Consider the following 23,443-nt stretch of genomic DNA (forward strand, 5'->3'; position numbering starts at 1 on the left):
ACTGCTGAAAGTACTTTTCACTAATACGTCTAGAAAAGCCTTTGTGGTCAAGCAGATTTGCCTTTCCTAACCTTCCCTTTCACAGTTGCTCTTTACCAGCTTTGTAAGAAATCTAAAGATTTACCACCACCATGAAACACTAGAGTTTTCTGAATTCACCTATATATTTACCTGAACAGTTTTATAGTTTCACATGATTTCCCGTCACTTATTTTCATTTCAGCTTGAGGAAGTCCCTTTAATGTGTACTGTAAGGCCCAATTAGTACCGGTGATAAAGTCCTTCAGCTTTTACCTGTCTGAAAAACTATCTGCCCTTCCAATTTGAAAGGCAGCTTTGTTGGGTTGTTGAATGTTCATGGTTGGCAGGTTGTTTTTTTTTTTTTTTCCTTCCCTCCTTTCTTCCCTTCCTTCTGCACTTTGAATATATATTCAATATATATTGAATAGGGGGTCTGGGTGGCTCAGTGGGTTAAAGCATCTCCCTTTGGCTCAGGTCATGATCCCAGGGTCCTGGGATCGAGCCCCACATCAGGCCCTCTGCTCAGGGGGTAGCCTTCTTCCCCCTCTCTCTCTCTGCCTGCCTCTCTGTCTACTTCTGATCTCTGTCTGTCAAGTAAATAAAACAAAATCCTAAATACATATATATATATATATATATATATATATATATATAATATATATTTTTGCATATATGTATATTTTGCAATCTATATTTTGCAAAGTCTCTGCTAAAAAAATTTGCTGATAGTCTTATGGGGGTTCCATTATAGATAACAAGTTATTTTTCTTACTGTTTTAAGATTCTCGCCATCCCCCTTCCCTCCCCCAAACTCAACAACTGTTAAACATACTTTGAACGAGTGTTAGTCTAGGGACGCCTAGGTGGCTCCATCAGTTAATTGTCTACCTTTGGGTCTGGTCATGATCCCAGAGTCCTGCATCTGGCTCCCCATTCTGTGGGGTGTCTGCCTCTCCCTCTGTGCTCTCTCTCTGACTCTGTTTCTCACACATACACACCAACACACTCACACACACACTTTCTCAAATAAATCAATAAAATCTTTAAAGGAAATAAACAAGTGTTAGTCTGGTAAGAATATCATTACATCATTAATTCAGGTATCAATTAACTTGTAGTATATGATAAAGTTTTTGGAATTGGGCTAAACAATTCTATAATGGAGACCTCAAAGAGGGTTTTGTGCTGCAAAAGAAGACAGCTGGAAAAGCACTGATGTGGGAATGAAGCAAGAATGAATTGAACTCTTGACTGCCAACTATACATTGTGTGTCCTTAGACAAGTTACTTAATTTTTCCAGGCTTTGGTTTTCTGACCTGAAAACAGTAATATTCCCTAACTCACAGAATTATTTAAACAGTCAAATGGTATCACTTGCTGCAATTTTAGTAGTATTAACATCTCCTTTTATATGCAGATCCCAAATGTCCTATCTTTTCAGAGTGACCTCTCTTATTTTAATTCTTGGGACTATGCAAGTAGTAGGACTATGCTCTTTCTATATGGAAGAGCTCAGAACCCTGAAGTGAACATGAACATTGTAAGTTGCTAGGAAATAAATGCTAAGCTGCTGAAATAACACAGTGGATGCTACTCTTTAATTGGGGAGGGTGGGCTTTTATTTTAATAGAGCTGCAGTCAAAAAAATATCCCTGTATTCATATATTTTGATATGGGTCAATGAATAGTCCCCATTTACCGTTCTGTAGCTCACAGTTTCCCCTTCACCCTTACTTTGTCCCTGGGTGAAAATATATATACCGACATTTAAATGCCTTTGTGGAAGACTTATAAATTCTTTTTTGTATACACACACATACATGCAAATTCCAGATATAAGCTTAGCTATAATCATAGACATGCAAATATTTGTGGATAAACATATATTTTAAAATTTATATGGCTGAGCAGGTAAAAGTTTGAGTGATTAGTAGTTAGGCAAAAAGTAATGTATAAGAATGATGTTTATAGATGTACTAAAATATCTATTACTGAATGAATCAGTGAACTAGTGAAAAAAAAATAGTCCTGAGGTTGAGAGACTGACTATACAAGGTTCATTATTACATTAACAGCTTAGGTTATTATCAGGTTCCATTAACTGACCAGAAATTGTATCCTAAAAGCCTTCCTTTTTCTTTATCTAGAGCCTAATTATTTCTTATTGGGGCTACCCAGATGAAGTGTATGGTATTATAACTGAAGATGGTTACATCCTTGGCCTTTATAGAATTCCTTATGGGAAGACAAACAGTGAAAGTTCAGGTAATATTCAATTCAGAACAACTTGGTGACTATCTGGGCCCTCAGTGAGTGTCAGACAAGGAAAAGACTTAAAGATGAAGCGCACAATTAACTTCTCACCCATGTCTCTACATGCCCCCAGATGAGAGCCTGATTCTCCCCTGGCTTCTTGTTCACAGGATGGTTTTAGAGTGTGATGGAAACTAAGCTGTTCCAAATGTGCTTTGTGGGTCCCTTTACTAATTTCTGTTGGTTCTTTCCAATCTCTTTGTTTCATGAAGGGTTAGAAATGGTAACATGGTAACATAAGTTTGGAAAATGGCTGGTAAACATGTCCTTCCTGTCTCCTCTAATAATAGCAAAGAGATGAGTTTGGTCCTGGTTCTTTATCCCAACAGTAGGTACATCACTATCCACAAATGCGGTGAAAAAGATAAAGCACTCGAATTTGTCGCTAGGGTTATAATCCTATATCTGTCACTTACTAGAAGAATATGCAATAGATTACTTTTGCTTATTCATCTAATTGTTCAAACAAAAGCCAACTTTTTTTTTTTTAGTTTTCTCTTTAGATATTTCTCCGTGAAAAGGATGTTTCTCATATTATAAAATGCCCTCTCAAGTTTTAAGCAGTAAAGTATATTTCAGGAAAGATACTAATTTGAAACAACCTCAATCAATGTAATTTTGGATTCTTATAAAGGTCAGAACTACCAGACAGAAAATGTTAACATAGATTTAACATAATTATAGTAATCATTTTTCAGGGTCTGACCTAATTTTGTGAATACTGTAATAAAATATTGAAAGGTAATTTCAAAATACAGTAAGTGCTTTTGAGTTGTCTAGAAGCAGTGCCAGAGACAGGGAGTCAGAAGCATGTGATTTATTACTGGTCTACCATCAGGAGAAGGTCATGTGGAAATCCAAGAGGGCTAGGAAAGGAGCTAGAAAGGGTGTGTCTCAGCTAAGTCCCGCTGGAGTCTGATCTCAGGGGAGCTTATGGATCCAGGAACTGCATTGTGGAAGCTGTCCTGCCTTGAAGTTAAGGAGTTAGCCTTTTGCATTGCCACAGCAGTTAGTTATTGCCTAAGGCTACTTTTATTGGTGTAATCTCCTAGGTAAGGCAACTGCCATTAGCCCTGGGGGATAGAGGGGCAATAGTGAGCACTTAGAAAGCAACACCCACAACATCTGGGAGCTCCACCTACTTTGGAAAGGAAGTCTGGGTGAGCACCAAAATAACAGAGAGTGCACCTCTTACATGACACAGATCCTTTTGTTTTTCACATTAAACTTATTTCATCCAGGTGCAGGTTTTCCAGGGTACGGGTAGGTCAGAATTTCTGGGGAAACTTATAAGAGGAAGCTGAGTGGAACAAAGTGTGACATCTGCCATTGCCACTGATCCTAATGCCATGGCTGTCACTTGTTAATTCCCACCTGTACTACCCACTGTAGATTCCCCTCCCTCTCAGCTGTGTCCCCTGATGTGGCAAGCCAGGCCCTTATCCTGAAGGGTTACTGTGTCTGTAACAGGTCGCAGTTGCAGTACTTGTACATTTTATAGGGAAAGCAAGGCAACGGAGTAGCAAAAGATGTCCCACTGAATCTCGTGAACACCAAGTATGTTTTTCCATCCTCATTCTGTATCAGAAGCCCTACCTCGTCATGATGATCAAGGCCAATGACTCCTGCCAATATAGTTTTTCCTTTCTTTGCCACTGCTGCCCTCTAGTCTTCTATCATGAGGAGTCCAAAGTCATAGCCTCCCAGCAGTCATGGCTTTATTATTAGGATGTTTACTGTGTGAACTAGTGGACATGTCTTCTGTCTGGGGACCAGGGCCTCTGGATCTATAAGAGCCTTAAATTGTGAAGACAAAAAGTACAAACTCTCAAGTGAGTTACTGGATGATAGTGAGTAAGACCATTCTTCATCCTACCCCTTTTCTCTTAGACTCCGTGTTCTACTGATTAGAGGAAGCAGCAATATATTCAGTCATTTGTTTAAGGTATTAAATGAGTCCTTAAGGACAGGACCCACAGTTACAGGATGTCATCTCCCAGCTGGCATCTCTACTGGGTGCTGATTTCATTGCTTGGTTGGGCTGGCAGCCTCTTGATGGTGGTTACGCTCTCAGACCAGTGGCCTTCCAAGGCCATAATACTGAGGAATGCACCTTCTTTGACCTGCAATGATTCCCATTATTTGAGGTATGTCATGAGGGGTTCCATATTTGTAGATCAGACATTCCATGAACTCTTGGAACTCTGCTGTGGTCCTATGTGGAAAGAAAGGCAAATCATAGCCAAAATATATATCAATGCCAGTCATAGTGGGTTGTTGACCTTTCCAGAAGAGAAAAGGTCTGATGCCCCCAACTAGTCTCCAAGTAGCTGGTTTGGTCTCCTTGAGGGGATGGTACCCTGTGAGATATCTGTTGCAGGCAGGTTAGACATACTTTCCTAGCAGTAGCCGTGGTAAGGCACCCACACTGGGGGGCCCAAGTTAACCTACATCTCTCTCATCATGGCTACTTCTTTCATGAGCCCACTGCACAGCACTGGGGTGACTAAGACCAGTATCTGGCTGACATCTACTGTAATATGTTATTTAAAATGTATATGATGGAAGTGTGAGTGGCTCAGTTAAATGTCCGACTCTTGTTTTTGGCTCAGGTCATAATCTCCAGGTGGTGAGCTCAAGGTCTATGTTGGGCTCCGCGCCCAATGTGGAGTCTACTTGAGATTCTCTTTCTCCCTCCCCCTCTGCCCCTCCCCCTTCTCACTCTCTCTCTCTCTAAAATAAAAATAAAATAAAATAAAATAAAATGTATATGAGTGCTCTCATGACTATTAGCTATGTGAATGTTCTAATCTTTAAAGTTTATATATTTAAGTGAGACATGACCTAATGGTATACTTGGTCATTTGAAAAAAAATTCTTTGTAAACTTTGCTAAGTGTGCAACTTTGTAAACTTTCCTAAACAATGACAATGGGATTAAACATGAAAAATTTACCATATTTATACAATATAAAATTTAAAAATATATTTTGAAAACTTCAAACTGTCATGTTAAAAGATTTAATTTCAGATAAGATATCTATACAGATACTACAACATTTAAGAAGAAATTCTCTGCATTTTTTTTTCTAGCTCAGAGGCTTGTTGTCTACTTGTAACATGGTTTGTTTACATCTGCCAGCAGCTGGATCTCCAATCTGCCCAACAACAGCCTGGGCTTCATTCTGGCAGATGCTGGTTATGATGTGTGGATGGGGAACAGCAGGGGGACCACCTGGTCCAGGAAACACAAGTACCTGAAGACAAATTCTAAAGAATTCTGGGCCTTCAGGTACAAATAACATCAAGTAATGTTTCATTTTATTTTATTAGTGTGTCAAATATTTTGTCTTGTGTTTGAGTGAAATAAAGTAGAACAGAAGTGTCTTTTCTCAATCAGGTCTTGTAACAGACCATGACAATTTATGTCAATTTTTGCTTGAAAATGAAAGAATGCTTGCTTGACCTTAAGTGTGTTTCTCGTTTGTCAGTAGTAACCTTTATTGGCTAACCCCACCCTTCCTATTGTTTTGCTCCTTAACCTATATATTTCCTTTATCCCCCTGTATGCAAAATAAACAGCCTCTTTATAAGACGATCTTGGGGCTACTTTATTCCCTGACTTTGTGTTCTCACGGAAGTCTTTATTAAGTAGATATATTACACCATATAAATTCTTTTTTAAGAAAGATTTATTTATTTGAGAGAGAGCTGGAGAGAAAGTGCATGCACATGCATGAGTGGGGGGAGGAGCAGAGGAGAAGGAGAGAGAAGCTCAAACAGACTCCACATTGAATGCAGAGCCAGACACAGGGCTCGACCTCACCACCCTGAGACCACGACCTGAGCTGAAATCAAGAGTCAGATGCTCAACCAATTGAGCCACCCAAGGGCCCCATAAATTCTTTTTTTTAACAACTTTTTTTTTTTAAGATTTGATATATTTATTTGACAGACAAAGATCACAAGTAGGCAGAGAAGCAGGCAGAGAGAGAGGGGGAAGCAGGCTCCCTGCTGAGCAGAGAGACCGATGTGGGACTTGATCCCAGGACTCTGGGACCATGACCTGAGCCGAAGGCAGAGGCTTTAACCTACTGAGCCACCCAGGTGCCCCACCCCATAACTTCTTGATAATACCCAAAGAGAGTTGAAAATAGTTTGCCTTCACTTACCTGTTCATTATCTTCAAGGGTTAGCATCACATTCTAGAAGCAAGGGGATTTCAACTTCGCTTTTTCTTTTGTAGTTTTGACGAGATGGCAAAATACGACCTCCCAGCCTCCATCGACTTCATCATGAAACACACGGGACAAGAGGAAATATTTTATATAGGCCATTTCCAGGGTACCACTATTGGTATGGCCAGAAGGATTGTGGCTCGTAGTATGCAATGTCTTTTGTAGGGTTTGCAGACACACCTCCTAAGGAAGTGGGCAAGCTCCCAGAGCTACAAGTGACACAAAACAGAGCGCCGAGAAGAAGACCCACAGCCGGGCCCTGGACAATTACCCCCTTCCTCCTTCTACCTTGTCTACTCCAGTCACAAAGAATTCATTGTAATAACAGGTTGTCTTTGTTCCCAAGTGTTCAGAAGTTGGATATCCATCTTGGGATCAAAGTGAGATCATAAGATCATAACTACCCCTTGATTCACAAATAAAAATTTCATACTTATAATTGTTATTTAAGTGTGGCAAAGGACCTCATGAGGAAGGGATGTGAGAAGGCCATTCATGCTTACACATTTAGGACAGATTAAACTTTAGACATGCACAAAGATGAGCCTAAGCCTTCATATGTTTAAAAAGACTAAAAAAGAACTTCTTTCAGCTCACAGCAACAATGCTTCCACCTAATATGAAATAGTTTCACTTTCAGAAAATAATTCTCTAAAACCCAACATAATTCTCTTACATGATATGGTAAACCTTCTTACTCCCACTCTTTCTACTGGGAAAGTTACAAAGCCTACTTGATAGTAGCAACCAGTATTCACTGAGTCTTTTCTAGGCTGAAAAATGATCATTTTCTTATAGGAATAAGCCACATCCTGCTTTAAAAGAGTATGTTGAAGAACAGTCTAATCCAATTTTCCACAGATATTTTCTCTGACATTTATTAATCATGTGTGTGAGTTGTACTCTGGATTTTCCAGCTGTAACAGTTATCTGGAACCAGGAATCTTGGAAAATTATTAAATAAGAAAGAAGTGGCTATGTGCTAAAATTTACTGACTTCTAATATGTTATATGATTCTCTGGTTGTGTGCCTTCTTAGAACTCAGAAAACAGAAAAGCTATAAAAATAAAAAAGATGTGGCCTCCTGCTCTGAGCCTCCGTGTCGGCCAGCGTCGTCCCGGGCCCTCGGAGCCACCATGTCCACTGCCTCCTCCTCCAGTTCCTCTCAGACCCCTCATTCCCCGCCGCAGAGAACGCGGCAGCGGGAACGGTGCGGGCGGCGGCGGCGTGGGTTGCGCCCCGGCTGCGGGAGCCGGCCGGCTGCTGCAGCCCATCCGCGCCACCGTGCCCTACCAGCTCCTGCGGGGCAGCCAGCGCAGTCCCACGCGCCCACCCGCCGCCGCCGCCGCCGCCTCGCTGGGCAATCTCTCGGGGCCGGCGCGGCCCGCGGCCCCAGCCCACCCAGCCCGACGCTGCCGCCGGCCGCGGCCCCGACTGAGCAGGCCCCACGGGCCAAGGGCCGCCCGAGACGGTCCCCCGAGAACCACCGGAGGAGCAACTCACCTGAGAGACGGAGCCCCGGCTCGCCCGTGTGCAGAGTGGACAGGCCAAAATCTCAGCAAGTTCGAACCTCTAGTACAATAAGGCGAACCTCTTCTTTGGATACGATAACAGGGCCTTATCTCACAGGACAGTGGCCACGGGATCCTCATGTTCATTACCCTTCATGCATGAAAGATAAAGCTACTCAGACACCTAGCTGTTGGGCAGAAGAGGGAGCAGAAAAAAGGTCACATCAGCGTTCTGCATCATGGGGGAGTGCTGATCAACTAAAAGAGATTGCCAAACTGAGGCAGCAACTACAACGTACTAAAGAGAGTAGTCGGCACAGTAAGGAGAAAGATCCTCAGTCACCTCTTCATGGCAACCATAAAACAATCAATCACACTCAGGCTGCTGGATCAAGATCAGTCCCTATGCCGCTGTCAAATATAGCAGTGCCAAAATCTTCCGTTTCACGTGTGCCCTGCAATGTAGAAGGGATAAGTCCTGAGTTAGAAAAGGTATACATTAAAGAAAATAATGGGAAGGAGGAAGTGTCCAAGCCCTTGGAGATCCCGGACGGTCGAAGAGCCCCACTCCCTGCTCACTACCCAAGCAGCAGCACTCGCAGCATCGACACTCAGACCCCCTCTGTGCAGGAGCGCAGCAGTAGCTGTAGCAGCCATTCACCCTGTGTCTCCCCCTTTTGTCCCCCCCGCCCCGAGTCCCAGGATGGGAGCCCTTGCTCAACAGAAGATTTACTCTATGATTGTGATAAAGGTCTGGTCAGCCTATCTCAGCCCCTCTCTTTTCCTGTCCTGACAAAAACAAGGTTAATTTCATCCCCACCGGATCAGCTTTCTGTCCTGTAAAACTTCTAGGCCCTCTCTTACCTGCCTCCGACCTGATGGTCAAGAACTCTCCTAATTCAGGCCAGAGCTCAGCCCTGGCCACTCTGACCATGGAGCAGCTCTCCTCCCGGGTTTCCTTTATGTCTCTTTCCGATGACACCAGCTCTGTGGGCACCATGGAGGCCTCCTTCCAACAGCCATCCCAGCAGCAGCAGCAGCTCCTGCAGGACCTGCAGGGCGAGGAGCACATCTCTGCTCAGAACTATGTGATCATCTAAAACCGAGGGGGAGCTGGCCTCTACCCTACCTTCACGGATTAGGAACTAGACCTCAGACAGCTTATCTGCATGGAGTGACAAACTTTCAGAACACCACCACCACCAACAGAATACTTATCAGCATCAGAAAGTATCTCTTAACACTGATCTTGGCAGGGACGGAACTCCTATTCAGCAGTTTTTGTGGAAAGCAGGACTGCTTGCAAAATGTGTGTGTCATTCAGCGTTTTAAGTGGAGACTATGCATTTCATAGTATGTTTGACAGATTAGTACTGTGTCCTGTGTTTTGTTCCAAATTCTTCAGTATAAATAAGCTCTATATCAAAAAGTTGCCTGTCTAAATAGAAAATGTCTTGCTGTGCTTTGTCCTATGGAAAATATTGTACTTCAGGATTGTTTACAATTGATCCAGGTGTTTGTTTCTAACTTCTATAATACATACAATGCAAAAAAATAAAGAAGTAAATGGCCACAACAGTTGCACAGAGCCCACCCTATGGCCTAGCTTCAGGTACTTCAGTTGAAGTCTAAACTCAGGTAACTTGGAATGTATATCATATTGGGATATTAAATATTTCACAGCTAAAAAGCTAAAGAGGGAGCATCACTCTTTTGCCTTTCCTTATTTTATGCATTTCCCTTTCCTCATTACATTCCACATTCTTCGAATAAGAAGTGCATTCAACCCTAGGAGAACAATAATCCTGGACATGGGTGAACATGAGGAGAACCAGCAAATCTGTGGTGTCTGACATCACTTTTGTCCTGCGGTTACAAGTAAAACACAACTGTTGAATTCACTGTTTCAACATGTGTACATGTGGCTTTTTTTTTTTTTAAACAAATTCAGGTGTTGCTCAGTTCCTGACTGTTACAATGTTGCAAATGAAGTGTCTCCGGTACCAGGCTGTACATAAACATTCCAATTGTGCCTGTTGGAATTTAACAAGAAAGTCTAGGTTTAATTGCAAAAAAAAGTGAACTCTCACAAGGGATGGGTGAGATTTTTTTGTTTATATTGGCCAGCAAAGTCACAAAGTGCTGTTTTAGCTAAAGGCATTATTAATGTTCAGTTTCTCTCTCGGAAGTTCTTTAACTTGAGGGTTTACAAATGTCACACTTTTTGGTTCTTGTTTTCCTCCAGCAGTTGAGGTGCATGAGTTGCATTCATGTGGAGAGAGAATGTGTGGGTCTCAGAAGCAGTACAGCACAGAAAGCTGGTTGTTTGGTGACTTAGGAAAGCAGTAGTTTGCAGCTGTCTCTCCAAGCCTCTCCTCACAGTATTATGGATGGTTCTGTTAGTATTTCAGATGTGCAAAGTAAAGCAAAAACCCAAGTAAATCGCCTTGCACTTGCAGACTCGACCTGAATTCTCAACGAAGTTGTGTGATGAGAGCCCTAGATAATCCCAGTTGGTCAGTGGAAGAGCCCAACTCTCAGACTTTGTTTTCTGCAGCACAAAGAGAGTCTCCAAAAGCAAAGGGAAGTTTTTGTATTTTTATTCCATTGCTTTTAGTTCAGTAAAGCATAGAGTTGTTTTATCTATACCTACAGTATATGGCACTGTTTTCTTAAGAATTAGGGGAATAAGGTGCTTACAGTCACAGGAACGTTTCAGTTCCCTTCAGTCATTCCTTGGGGTTTCTTTGTTTTATTTTCTAAGGAGGTTGAAGAAGGAATAGGTGATAGAGAAGAAAGCAACACCATTGATTTAAGAAATTATATATATATATATATATATATATATATATATATATATATATTTGCGTGTGTATGTATTCTGTGTATTATTTTCTCAAGATCCCAATTATCTTCTTTCCACCAAAGTTTGCAGTAATATTCTTTCCTAAAGGTGCATTCTGGCTCCTTTAAAATTAGTCAGTGTTATATTGTAGGAGACTGTCATGGAAAAGGACTCAGTTTACTTTTGCCATTTTCACAGGGGAACCTTTTAAAACAATCTCTTCAGCAGCAGACACCTTTAACCCTAATAATCTCAGGCCTTGATGAAAATACTATATTTTGTAGATTATGGTTAAAGGGAGAAAATTATTAGTTCTGTAAGATAAATATGAGCTCCATTAACTTCTGATATCTGGTTTAGCATTACATAATGTGTTGACCTTACGCTCTGCTTTTGTCCAAATATGATGCAATAGTGTATCAATATCAATTTCTGAAAGATGGACTGAATGGTTTTTTGGTGATGAAATCTGATGTATGATATTTATAGTGACATGTGCTTTTATTTTCTCATGAGAAACTAAATATTAATTGTGTTGTACATTTGTTCTTAGCATATATTAAAGTTTTGAACCAAATGTGTTAAAGCGTATGCTTTGCCACGTAAACTTCCCAGAAGTTGTTGAGCTCAAATGTATCCTACATCCAGCTGTAGAAATTTGTCAGAAATTGTTTAAATTTTGTATATAGTTGTACTGTTTAATTCTAGCCACTGCGCTGAACAGTATTGGAGTTACCATACAATATGGCTTTACACAAGGAAATGTGTGGCTTTTGTTTTGTATTTTTTCGGTATAGAAGTTCCTGTGTCTTATTTAAATAAAGTTATTGGTAAAACTGGAAAAAAAATTAAAAAAAATAAAAAAGATGTGCCAGAATGTAGCTTGATAAGATGTCATAAAAGGGAAAACTATTTGTCATATTAATGACTCTAACAATAAAATATAAACTAGTATCTTCTGCACAATAAGGCAAGGATGTTTTAAAATATATTAAAAGTAAATATAAAAACAATTTGACATGTATTGGATCTGTCATCTAAAGTGTAAGACTCAAATATCCAAAAAGCTCACTAACCTATTTTCAGCATTGCCAGTTATAGAAATCTTCAATACTGTTTCTGATTTCTCAACTATAATGTTACAAGACTCTTTTATTGTTGATTTATCATTGTTTATGGTCTAGACATTGTTTTTAATATTAATCATCAGTCTGATGTTTGATCGATATGTATGTTTCATACTGGGTGACTGAGAAATGTTTGATAAGGGAATTGAGAAATGAATGAGTCAATTAAGTGGTCATAACATATTGAATTTACTCTCACTTGCCATGATATCATTTCTTACATGCTAGTAATGGTGTAAGAATAGTTAATTTCTATCTTGTTTTCTTTCAGCTTTCATAACATTTTCCACAATACCACAGATAGCTGAAAGAATCAAAATATTTTTTGCCTTAGCTCCAGTTTTTTCTATCAAATACTCAAAGAACCCTTTAATTAAATTGGCATACAAATGGAGGTCAGTGTTAAAGGTATGTTATTCCTTTCCTTTACATAGCTTATAAATCAAAATGACAATGATTCTGTCCTTTCAAAATAAAAGGTCTTGACTATGTTTGCATGAACTTAATTTTTTGGTTTCAGCGACACTGGATTCTTTCTTTTGTATTTACAAAGGAATAAGATTTTATTTATAATAGCTTTGGACATCTCATTTTGAAGGAAAATCCAGTAGTCAGCTTATCTCTATCTCCTGCTTCCAAGTTTTGCCCTTAATTTGAATGTATTTCTTTTAGGGTGCCTGGGTGGCTCAGTGGGTTAAAGTCTCTGCTTTCGGCTCAGGTCCCAGGGTCCTGGGATCGAGCCTCACATTGGGCTCTCTGCTCAGCAGAGAGCCTGCTTCCCTTCCTCTCTCTCTGCCTGCCTCTCTGCCTACTTGTGATCTCTATCTGTCAAATGAATAAATAAAATCTTGAAAAAATAAAGAAATGTATTTCTTTTAAAGGTTTTATTTAATTCTTTATTTGAAAGAAAGAGAGTCTCAGAATGTTGAAAATAGAACTGCCCTATGACCCAGCAATTGCACTATTGGGTATTTACCCTAAAGATACAAATGTAGTGATCCAAAGGGGCACGTGCACCCGAATGTTTATAGCAGCAATGTCCACAATAGCCAAACTATGGAAAGAACCTAGATGTCCATCAACAGATGAATGGATCAAGAAGATGTGGTATATATACACAATGGAATACTATGCAGCCATCAAAAGAAATGAAATCTTGCCATTTGCGACAACATGGATGGAACTAGAGCGAATCATGCTTAGCGAAATAAGTCAAGCAGAGAAAGACAACTATCATATGAACTCCCTGATATGAGGAAGTGGTGATGCAACATGGAGGCTTAAGTGGGTAGGAGAAGAATAAATGAAACAAGATGGGATTGGGAGGGAGACAAACCATAAGTGACTCTTAATCTCACAAAACAAACTGAGGGTTGCTGGGGGGAGGGGGTTTGGGAGAAGAGGGTGGGATTATGGACATTGGGGAGGGTATGTGCTTTGGTGAGTGCTGTGAAGTGTGTAAACCTGGTGATTCACAGACCTGTACCCCTGGGGATAAAAATATATGTTTATAAAAAATAAAAATTAAAAAAATATATATATATAAAAAAAAAAAAAGAAAGAAAGAGAGAGAGAGAACACAAGGGCAAGGGTGGCAGGGTAGGGCAGAGAGAGGGACAATCAGACTGCTCTGAGCATGGACCCAACATGGGACTCCATCTCATGACCCTGAGCCAAAATCAAGAGTCACCCACTAAACCGACTGAGCCACCCAGGCTCTCTCATTTAAATATTTTGAACTAATGTGCGACAGTGAATTTCATTATAAATATAATGAGCTCATTGCACCATTTATTTTGGTCTTCTAAATATGAATAAAGTAAACTTGTCTTACAGGCTTTTCTTGGCAACAAAGACTTCCTACCGAATACCTCATTCAAAAGATTTGTTGGTTCCAAGCTGTGTCCACTGAAGATTATTGATAAGATTTGCCATGATATCTTGTTTATGATATATGGATATGACCAGGAGAACTTAAATATGGTGAGAACAAATTGAATTTGAAATGTACTTTGTCCATTTTTAGAAAGCAGCTCTTAGTACTTTATGCCTTGCATGTCATTGTATGATTTATCCACTTGTACTGATAGATTCTTAGCCTTCCTGGTTTGGGGACTACATCAACATTCTGAAACTAATCAGCGTGAGCATGCTGGGATTAGTTTGCATTCCGATTTGTCTTGCTCTCTGTAGAGAACAGAGAGCAGGTGCTGTGCTGGGTCTTTTAATTGGCCTTTACTATTGGGTGTTAGTTTCCTGAAGTTTCTTGTATTTAAGTTCTCTCCTATCACTTATTTTTTAAAAATATTTTATTTACTTATTTGACAGAGAGATCACAAGTAGGCAGAGAGGCAAGCAGAGAGAAAAAGAGAGGAGGAAGCAGGCTCCCTGCCGAGCAGTGAGCCTGATGAGGGACTCGATCCCAGGACCCTGAGATCATGACCTGAGCTGAAGACAGAGGCTTAACCCACTGAACCACCCAGGCACCCCATCTTCTATCTCTTATTTTTTTTTAACAACTCCTGCTCTTATATCTTGGTTCCTAACACTCCCTTGCTTTCTTATTGACTCTTTTGTAATTGGCATTTGTGCCTGCTAATAACCTTACTGGCTTTGGGCATTCATCAAAATTCCTGGAGTAGGACACTGTTTAGGGGCTCAAGCTACTATTCCCAAAGCCATACAGTTTGATTGTGTATAGATGCTATTACAGATGTACGCATTCATTCTAAGACTTTTTAAGCACATTAAATTTAAAAACAGGCTTTAGCAGAAGCAGTTGTGGCATTCAAACTACTGGTTGGTTCCTGCACCTGTACCATTTAATAATTTCCCAGCAAGAATCAATTTATTCATTCAAAGAAAGAGAAGTTGTCAAGATGTTCATTCTTACCAACATAGTCTATGGATTCAAGGCAATCCCAACCAAAACCCCTGCAAGCTAATTTTAGGATATTGACAAATGACTTCTAACGTTTATGGAGGGAAGCAAAACCTGGAGTAACCAACACAGAATTGAAGGGAAAGAGAAAGTTGGAGGACTGGTACTGTTGAACATTAAGACTTAGTCTTCACTACAGTAATCTAGACAGTGTGCAATTAATGAAAGAATCAAGAAGATCAGTGTAGCAGAATAGAGAGTGCAGACACAGAGTCTCATGAATACCATCAACAGATCTTTGACAAAGGAGAAAGGCAGTGCACTAGAAAAACCATAGTCTCTTCAACAAATAGTGTTGGGACAACTGGATGTCTACATACAAAAAAATGAAATACCCTTCACAGAGTTAACTCAGATTTGGATCATAGACCTAAATGTGAAATGTAAGACTCTCAAACTCCTAGAAGATCAAATAGGGAAAAACCTAGATGATCTTGGATGTGGCAAGGACCACCAGGTTGTACTTTTTGTTATAATTGATGAACCTACATAGACACATCATAAGTACCCCAAATCCATAGTTGACAGTGTGGTTCACTCTGGTGTTCTACATTGTGTGAGTTCTAACAAATGTATAATGACATAGACCTACCATTACAGTATCATGTAGGATATTTTCACTGCCCTAGAAATCCTCTGTGATTTGTCTACTCATCCCTCCCCTCTTAAATCCTGGCAACCACTGATACCACTGATTTTTTTACTGCCTGCTACAGTTTTGCCTTTTCCAGAATGTGATGTAGTTGGAATCATAGTTTGTAGCCCTCTCAGATTGCCTTTGTCCATTTAGCAGCATAGATTCAAGGTTCTTCCATGTCTTTTCTTGGCTTGGTATCTCATTTATTTTTAGTGCTGAAAAAATATTTTATTGTCGGGATGTATCACTGTGTATCTATCCACCTACTAAATGACATTATCGTTCAAGTTTTGACAATTATGAATAAAGATGCTATCAAGATCAACGTGCAGATTTTGCGTGAACACAAGTCTTTACCCCCTTTGGATAAATACCAAGGAGTGCAATTGCTGGATTGTGTGACAAGGATACCTTTTGTTTTATAAGAGACCACTAAACTGTTTTTTTCCAAAGGGGTTGTACTATTGTGCATTCCCACCAGCAGTGAAGGAGAGTTCCTGTGACTTTTTCCTCACCAGCACTTGGCGCTGTCCACATTTCAGACTTTCGTCATTTTCATAGGCGTGTAGTGGTATTTCATTGTTCTTTTAAATTGTATTTCCCTGATGGTGTATGATGCAGAGCATCTTTTCATGGTCATTTGCTATCTGTATATCTATTTGGTGTGCTGTCTGTTAAGGTCTTTGGCCCATTTTTAAATCAGGTTATTTTCTCATTTTTGAGTTTGAAGAGTTCTTTGTACATTTTGGATAACACCTTCATAGATATGTCTTTTGCAAATATTTTCTTCCAGTCTGTGGCCTGTCTTCTAATTCTCTTTGTCTTTTGCAAAGTGGACGTTTTTGACGGAAGAAGTTCAGCTTTTCAGTTATTTCTTTCATAGGTTGTGCCTTTGGTGTTTTATCTACAAATCCATCACTAGACCCAAAGTCAACTAGATTTTCTCTACTAGGTCATCTTATAGGAGTTTCATAGTTTTGAGTTTGACATTTAGATCTGTGTTCTATTTTGAGTTAACTCTTGCGAAGGGTGTGAGTCTGTGCCTCAATTCTTTTTTTTCTTTTTCTTTTCCATGTCGTCTAGTTGTTCCAGGACCATTTGTTGAAGACACCATTGTTTCTTGATTGTATTGCCTTTTCTCTTTTTCAAAGATCTGTTGACTCTATAGGGGTCTATTTTGGGGCCCTCTTTCCATTCTATGGATCTGTTTGTCTATTCTTCCACCAGTACCCCACTTCTTGATTACTGTAGGTTGATAGTACATCTTGAAGTTGTGTACGTCCATCCTCCAACTTTGTTCCTCCCTTACAATATTGTATTGGCTGTCCTGGGTCTTCCGCTTCTCCATCTGAAAAACAGTTTGTTGATATCCTTAAGAGAACTTGCTGAGATTTTGATAGGACTACATTGACATTGTAAGTCTTGCTCACTGACTAAGGTTTCCAGGGACATTGTAGGTAATTCAAACCTTGATGACAGGTTGACATGAAAGCTGCTGCATTTCTGATTGTTTCACTGTGAGTTGTGTAGCATTTCAGGAGCCCGGTTCATCATGGAAAGGGTTTCTTTTTAAATCTCCTAATCACCCTTGGCAGGCCGTGGGCTGATTTTGTTTGTTTGTTTGTTTGTTTGTTTGTTTTCCTCAACTAGCTTAGTTCTTACAATTAAACTTCAGATTCTCTGGGATTGGCAAATACCTTGAAGAAAAAACTGGCTTTAGTACTTTGCTTTTTTGAGGGTTTTTAAATTTTCCTTTTCCATTTCTCCTGGTAATTTCTATCTTTTCAGTCATTTGTGCTCTCCAAAGGGTCTGTGTGTGAGTCCTAAGAGTTTAGATTGTTTTCAGTATGGGATGACAAACTACATAACTCGGAAATCCAATAATAGCTTCTACATTAATGTAAAATTAAATATTTAGTAAGTACATTTATGTACTTAATTAAAATATAATTTTATATTTTATTTATATTATTTGCTTAAAATTACTTTAAATTTTATTGAAATTATTTAGTGTAGCAAATATAAAAAGTTATGCTTTCTCAGGGTGGCCTAAGTATAAAAAAAATTTTTTAACCCCTCAGAGTCGTCTGGATGTGTATTTGTCACATAACCCAGCAGGGACATCTGTTCAAAATATGCTACACTGGAGTCAGGTATAACTTTTCAAGTGCTTTTTAGTACAATTTTATTTATACTACTCTGGTTTATCCCATCATTCTGAGAATCATGCCATTGTCATTAGGATGATAAATTTAGAAGGATAAAATGTAACTATTACATATTTATGTAATTCTTCATGGTTTCTAATATGTTAATATCATAATCTATTAGATCTTCTAACCCTAAGCAATAATCAGAGCAATATACCTATTTTCTGTTTTACAAATGAGAAAAAGTTAATTTGGAATAGTAGACTAGGAATCATTGAGGCCATGTTTATTATTTGACTTACCCAAAGATTCAGAGTTATTCCTTCAAAAACACCTAAGACTAATAATAATAATAACAACAATAATAAAATTTTAAAAACCTAAGACTAAAACACAGGTATCCCAATGCCTAGTCTCTCACTAGACTTCATTCTCTCGTCTGTTCAATTGTGAACTTCATAAGGCCCTTGAGCAAGTTTTATTCACTTCTATATGTACAAGGCCAAGAGTTCTGGGCAAACAACAGACACTCAAGAATATATGTTGCATGAATATTAATGAAGAAAAAATCCAGTGTGAATATCATCTTAAAGTTGAGAGCCAGGATAAAATCTTAGAAGGAACAGTATACTTGAGATCAAAATATCAGGCACTGAATCTTTTCTCTAAAACTTACTGCTAGTGAGACACTCAGCAAGCTCACTTACTCCTTATGAAGTCAGTTTCCTTAATTTTAAAAATGGAGTTAATAATAATGCTCTGACTTAACTAACAAAAATATTATGACAGTTCAACGGTGATGATCAAGAGTGTTGTTTAAATTTAATGAACACTAATGAATTCAAGTATCATTGAGATATTGGGAAGGACTTTCTCATTTAACATGTCTAAATCTACAAAGTGATTGTTTTGAGGTAAATTATTAAAAATCTTTAACTTATATTTAGATTTAGTTCATTCCTGGTGATAAATAGACCAGGAAAGTCTAAGCAACCTTTGCATCTATTTATCTATTAAAACAATATTTACTGAGTACCTACTATGTGCCCTGTACTGTTCTATGCTTGGGGTAGACATCAATGAACAAAGTAAATATTCCTGTACTCCTTAAACTGACATTCTAGCAGTTAGATATACAGACAATAAACATTAAGCATAGCAAATAAATAAATTATTAAAACTTTAGAAGGGATTGACCAAAGCAAAGCCCTTTACGTAGGAGCATTTCTGAGAGGGATGGCTAAAAGGTCACTGTGGCTGATTTCAGCAATTAAGAAAGAAAGAAGTAGGGAAAAGGGGGCAGAAATGTACTAGAGCCAGAAAGGAACAAGGACTCCATTGGGAGGACTTTGGCTTTCTAGCTAAGTGAGCAGCCACTGCAGGTTTTTGAGCAGGGAGCAGACACAATATGACTTATAGTTTTAAAGGAATGCTTAGGGGACACCTCAAAGGCTCAGTCAACAGAGCATGTGATGCTTGATCTTAGGGTCATGCGTTCAAGCACCACTTTAGGGGTAGAGTTTACTTGGGGGAAAAAAAAGAATGCTTTGGGTGCCATGTTGGGTAGATTGAAGTGGAAACAATGAGAAATTTTGGAGACCACCACAATCCAGATTGATGATGGCCTGCACAGATGTGTTTCCAGGAAGGGTGCCAAAGAGGGTTGGGTTCTGAGTGTACGTGTGTATTGTAAAGACAAAGACAGCCAAAGACATTTAATATGGATTCCGTGAAAGGAGAGAGGGCAAAGTCCTGGATGATTCCAGACTTTCTGGCCTAAGCAAGGAAAATATGCAATTGCCATTAAAGGAGATAGGGACATTTGGTGGCAGTGCATGTTTGAGGGACAGAGAAGATGTTCACATTTGGAGATGTTAAGTGTGAGGCATCCCAGTGTTTAACTTGAATAAGCAGTTGTGTATAGGAGTCTTGTATTTAGAAGAGACTTACAGAAGAGGATAAACATTTTAAGTATGGACACTACTGAAAACCAAGAAACTGGATGAGAATACACACAGAGTAAATACAGATGGGGAGAAGAGGAGCATGGGTAGAAGGCTGAGACATGGAAGGATTCAAAGGTCAGGCAGTGGCAGTTGGATGGATACAGCAAAGAAACCAAAAAGGGGCCGGGAGTGAAAAATGAAGATCAAGAAATGACGGTATTAGACAAACCATAAGGGACTCTTAATGTCACAAAACAAACTGAGCATGGCCGGGGGGAGTGGGGTAGGGAGAGGGTGGTGGGGTTACGGACATTGGGGAGGGTATGTGATATAGTGAGTGCTGTGAAGTGTGTAAACCTAGCGGTTCACAGACCTGTACCCCTGAGGCTAATAATATGTTATATGTTTATAAAATTTTTTTTAATTATTAAAAAAAAAAAAAAAAAGAAATGACGGTATTCCAGAAGCTAAAAGGAGAAAAGCTCTAGGATAGAAATGAACAGCTGGGTGCAATGGCATCATGGGTAATGTGAGGAAATTCCTCAGAATCGACAAGTTTTACAAATGCTAAGATCATGAATAACCTCAGCTGGTTTTGTGGAAGGAAAGAACTGCAGGGTAAGAAGTGTTGTTGGGAGAAAATCAGGTTGTCCAGAGAGCAGGAAGGTAAAGGAACCCATCAGAGATGGATTTTAAGATATACGCTAACAATGGAAGTCCAGATGGCAGAGAGAGTTTTAGAAGTTGGGAGGAGTTAGGAGAAGATAAAATGGTGGGTGCACGGAGACCTGTCAGGGTTAGAGTCCCAGAGAAGATCTGGAAGCTGAGAGTCTGAAACTTCCCTCAATGAAAACATTACCAGGGGGAGAAAGGGATATGATCAGATTAGACCTAAGAGGCTCACAGCAGGTGGTGGAGGTGAGGCTACAGTTATGAAAGGTGAAGCAAGCAAGGGGTGGCTTCTGGAACATGCTCTTGAGAGCTGTTGTTTGAAGCAAGGATGTTTAGGGACATGTTATTTCAGTGCTAGTGCACCTAGCACTAGACACTTTTTTTTCTTTTAAGATTTTTTAAAAAGATATATTTATATTTATGTATATTTTAAAGAGATATTTATTTATTTTAGAGAGAGAGTGTGAGCACAGGGAGGGGCAGAGGAAGAGGGAGAGGGAGAATCTTCAAGCAGACTCCCTATTGTGTGCAGAGCCCAATGCGGGGCTCACTCCCACAACCCTGAGAACATGACCTGAGCTGAAGCCAAGAGTTGGACACGTAACAGACTGAGCCATGTAGGTGCCCATAGACACTCACTTTTGTCCTCTGTGGATGGAGCTGAGGCTTTCCGGGGAGGGCTGATGAGCACACAGGCTCCCATTAACAAGGTAAAAGGCCTTGGGGGAACGTGCATTTATATGAAACTGATAGAATCACATTCCGTAGATGCCCCTGCCCCTCACCACCTCCCCCATTCCATTTCTTGCCCTTTTCAAAGGAAGGGAGAAGTGAAGACGTGTCCCTGTGCATATATATTCCAACAGGTCCCATACAGAGGGACAGTATATGAAACTCACACCTTACTTTACCAGCTGCACTGTAGGAAACAGATGAGTATAATCTTGCTTTAAATTTTTTTTTTCTTTCAGGTTTTTCATTCTAGTCACTTGAGAGCTTTTGATTGAGGCAGTCCCGTTCTGAACTTGGTTCATTTTAATCAGGTACATAATTATGCATAAGCTAAAAACTATCTCCTGGGTCAGTTCAGAGGAGGTGGCTACAGAGAAGGGCTCGTGTAAAGCCCGAGAGGATAATAACAGTGAGAAGGACCAGCAGGCAAAGACTGCCATGATTTGGCTCCATAGTCTCACATCCAATGGGGGCTTTTCCAGATTTTCTATGTATTTTAACAACAAATACCTCAGGTAAGCCTGGAGAAGTTTGACAGGCTATAGAGTAATTCATCCTCCCTCAGGAGAAAAAATATTGTGTGTATAATACACATAGCTCTGTGGTTAGTTAAATAAGAAATAAAAGGCATAATATGGTTCTTGACCCTAAAAGCTCTTGATTGTATTTGGGAAGATAAGACAAACCTGTAATTATGAGGAAAAGACAAAAGTTAATGAGAAGATAGTAATATTGTATGAAGAAGATGACAGAAATCTTGAGGTATTAGAACCCAAATCTGCCATCTTCAAAATTATTCTTTCCCATTATCCTCTTCTGCCTTAGCTAAACTTCATGCCTGGTGTGGTTTTCTTGTGTAAAACTCCAAAGTAAACTGGAAAGATTAAAATCAATAAAATCAGACTTGCTCCCCCTCCAATATTTACCATTTATTGATAAATATATTGACAGCTATACAGCTACAGAAATTTTTTTTAAAGATTTTATTTATTTATTAGAGAGAGAGACACAGTGAGAGAGGGAACATAAGCAGGGGGAGTGGAAGAGAGAGAAGCAGGCTTTCCGCTGAGCTGGGAGCCTTATGCGGGGCTCCATCCCAGGACCCCAGGATCATGACCTGAGCTGAAGGCAGATGCCCAACAACTCAGCCACCCAGGCGCCCCAGCTACAGAAAATTTTGATTAAAATACTTTCGTGCCTTATAAATAAAACGAAATTCCTTCTGTGGCATGTTTGAACACCCTGAATTAGAGCAAATGGTCTAGTTTTGATTTGTATCTGATCTATTTCTAAGTAAAAATCATAATAACAATTCTTTCAATATTCCTTGCTTCCATCATAGTAATTATTTTAGATTCAAGTACTTTAAACTTGTATTAATTAATCATTTAAAGAATAGTAAAGAACACCTTCTATGTATCATTTTCTGCGAAAACCTTCTACATTTAGTCCACTTCTCCATATTACGACGTGAGGAACATGAACGTATCGACAGCGACTTGGAACGGGGGCAATGACTTGTTGGCCGATCCTCAAGATGTGAAAAATCTACTTTCTGAAATTATGAACCCTATTTACCATAAAACTATTTCTTGCTACAATCATATAGACTTTTTGTTCGGTTTAGATGTATATCAGCAAGTTTACCGTGAAATCATTGACATTGTCCAAGGCAGTCTATAAAGAACTATAGTAGTCTGTGTTGAAGGATCCATTTCATTTCTCTTAAAAGCCAATCATTATTTTCTTGCTATGTATGTTTTTCCTGTTATTTAAATAAAATCTGGAATTTTTCCCTGTTTTTCTTCATTGCCCCAGGCCTTCCATTCATTAAATCAGTGACATTTGTCATATGAGGGGAAATGGCAGATTCCAACATGGCCCGAAGCAGTCTGTTGTGTTTTAAGTAACTAAAAGCAGAATTTTAAAGGGATAATTTTTTGAGAAAGGTGCTTTCTTTTCTTCAAAGATGAGCATATATGATATAAAAAGAGTTTGGGAGAATGCTTGCAGATATGAAAGCTAATTTTTCTCTGAATGAATGAAGAGTAGAAACACTTTTGAGCTATGTAAAGGAGTTCAGGGGAGAAAAAAAGGGAAGAAAGAGCCTGGATACCAGTGTGATAGGGCTGTATCTGCCCCACTTCTGGCCAAGCTTCAGAAGTAGGGAGATCATAAAAGCTATAGAGGGTTTGCATCACTTCACTTCCCGGGTGTATAGCTGACCTTTCCAGAAAGTGTGTGCAAAGAGTCGCAATTGTGGTTGGGGCAGCTGGGTGGCTCAGTCCTTATGCATCTGCCTTTGGCTC

At 39.5% G+C, this 23,443-nt stretch overlaps 1 protein-coding gene, 1 long non-coding RNA gene and 1 pseudogene across 3 annotated transcripts in view; 2 read left to right on the forward strand and 1 right to left on the reverse strand.

The window, feature by feature from the left end:
• LOC309859798 overlaps nucleotides 1-23,443 on the reverse strand; it is a 144,160-nt gene that overhangs the window by 83,902 nt on the left and 36,815 nt on the right. The gene's annotated exons all lie outside the window — the stretch shown is intronic.
• On the forward strand, nucleotides 732-23,004 carry LOC309858736 (lipase member J-like). Its single transcript, XM_082719050.1, has 5 exons — nucleotides 732-1,562; nucleotides 2,170-2,312; nucleotides 3,577-3,598; nucleotides 17,716-17,787; nucleotides 22,584-23,004. The coding sequence occupies exons 1-5, from the start codon at nucleotides 1,434-1,436 to the stop codon at nucleotides 22,815-22,817; spliced, it is 600 nt and encodes a 199-aa protein (XP_082575176.1). The 5' UTR covers nucleotides 732-1,433; the 3' UTR covers nucleotides 22,818-23,004.
• Nucleotides 7,677-9,540, forward strand: LOC309859225 (glucocorticoid-induced transcript 1 protein pseudogene; annotated as a pseudogene). The gene has a single exon. The product of its transcript is annotated as a glucocorticoid-induced transcript 1 protein pseudogene (transcript).

This window comes from Mustela nivalis (assembly GCF_964662115.1).
Source record: "Mustela nivalis genome assembly, chromosome: 2".
Lineage (NCBI taxonomy): Eukaryota > Metazoa > Chordata > Mammalia > Carnivora > Mustelidae > Mustela > Mustela nivalis.

Bases quoted from the DNA above. Each gene is read 5' to 3' on its own strand.
- LOC309858736 (XM_082719050.1), top strand. From the start codon at position 1,434: ATGCAGATCCCAAATGTCCTATCTTTTCAGAGTGACCTCTCTTATTTT. The intron at 3,599-17,715 runs GTAGGTCAGAAT...TTAACCCCTCAG, and splicing joins GCAGGTTTTCCAGGGTACGG to AGTCGTCTGGATGTGTATTT. The intron at 17,788-22,583 runs GTATAACTTTTC...TTCTACATTTAG, and splicing joins ATATGCTACACTGGAGTCAG to TCCACTTCTCCATATTACGA.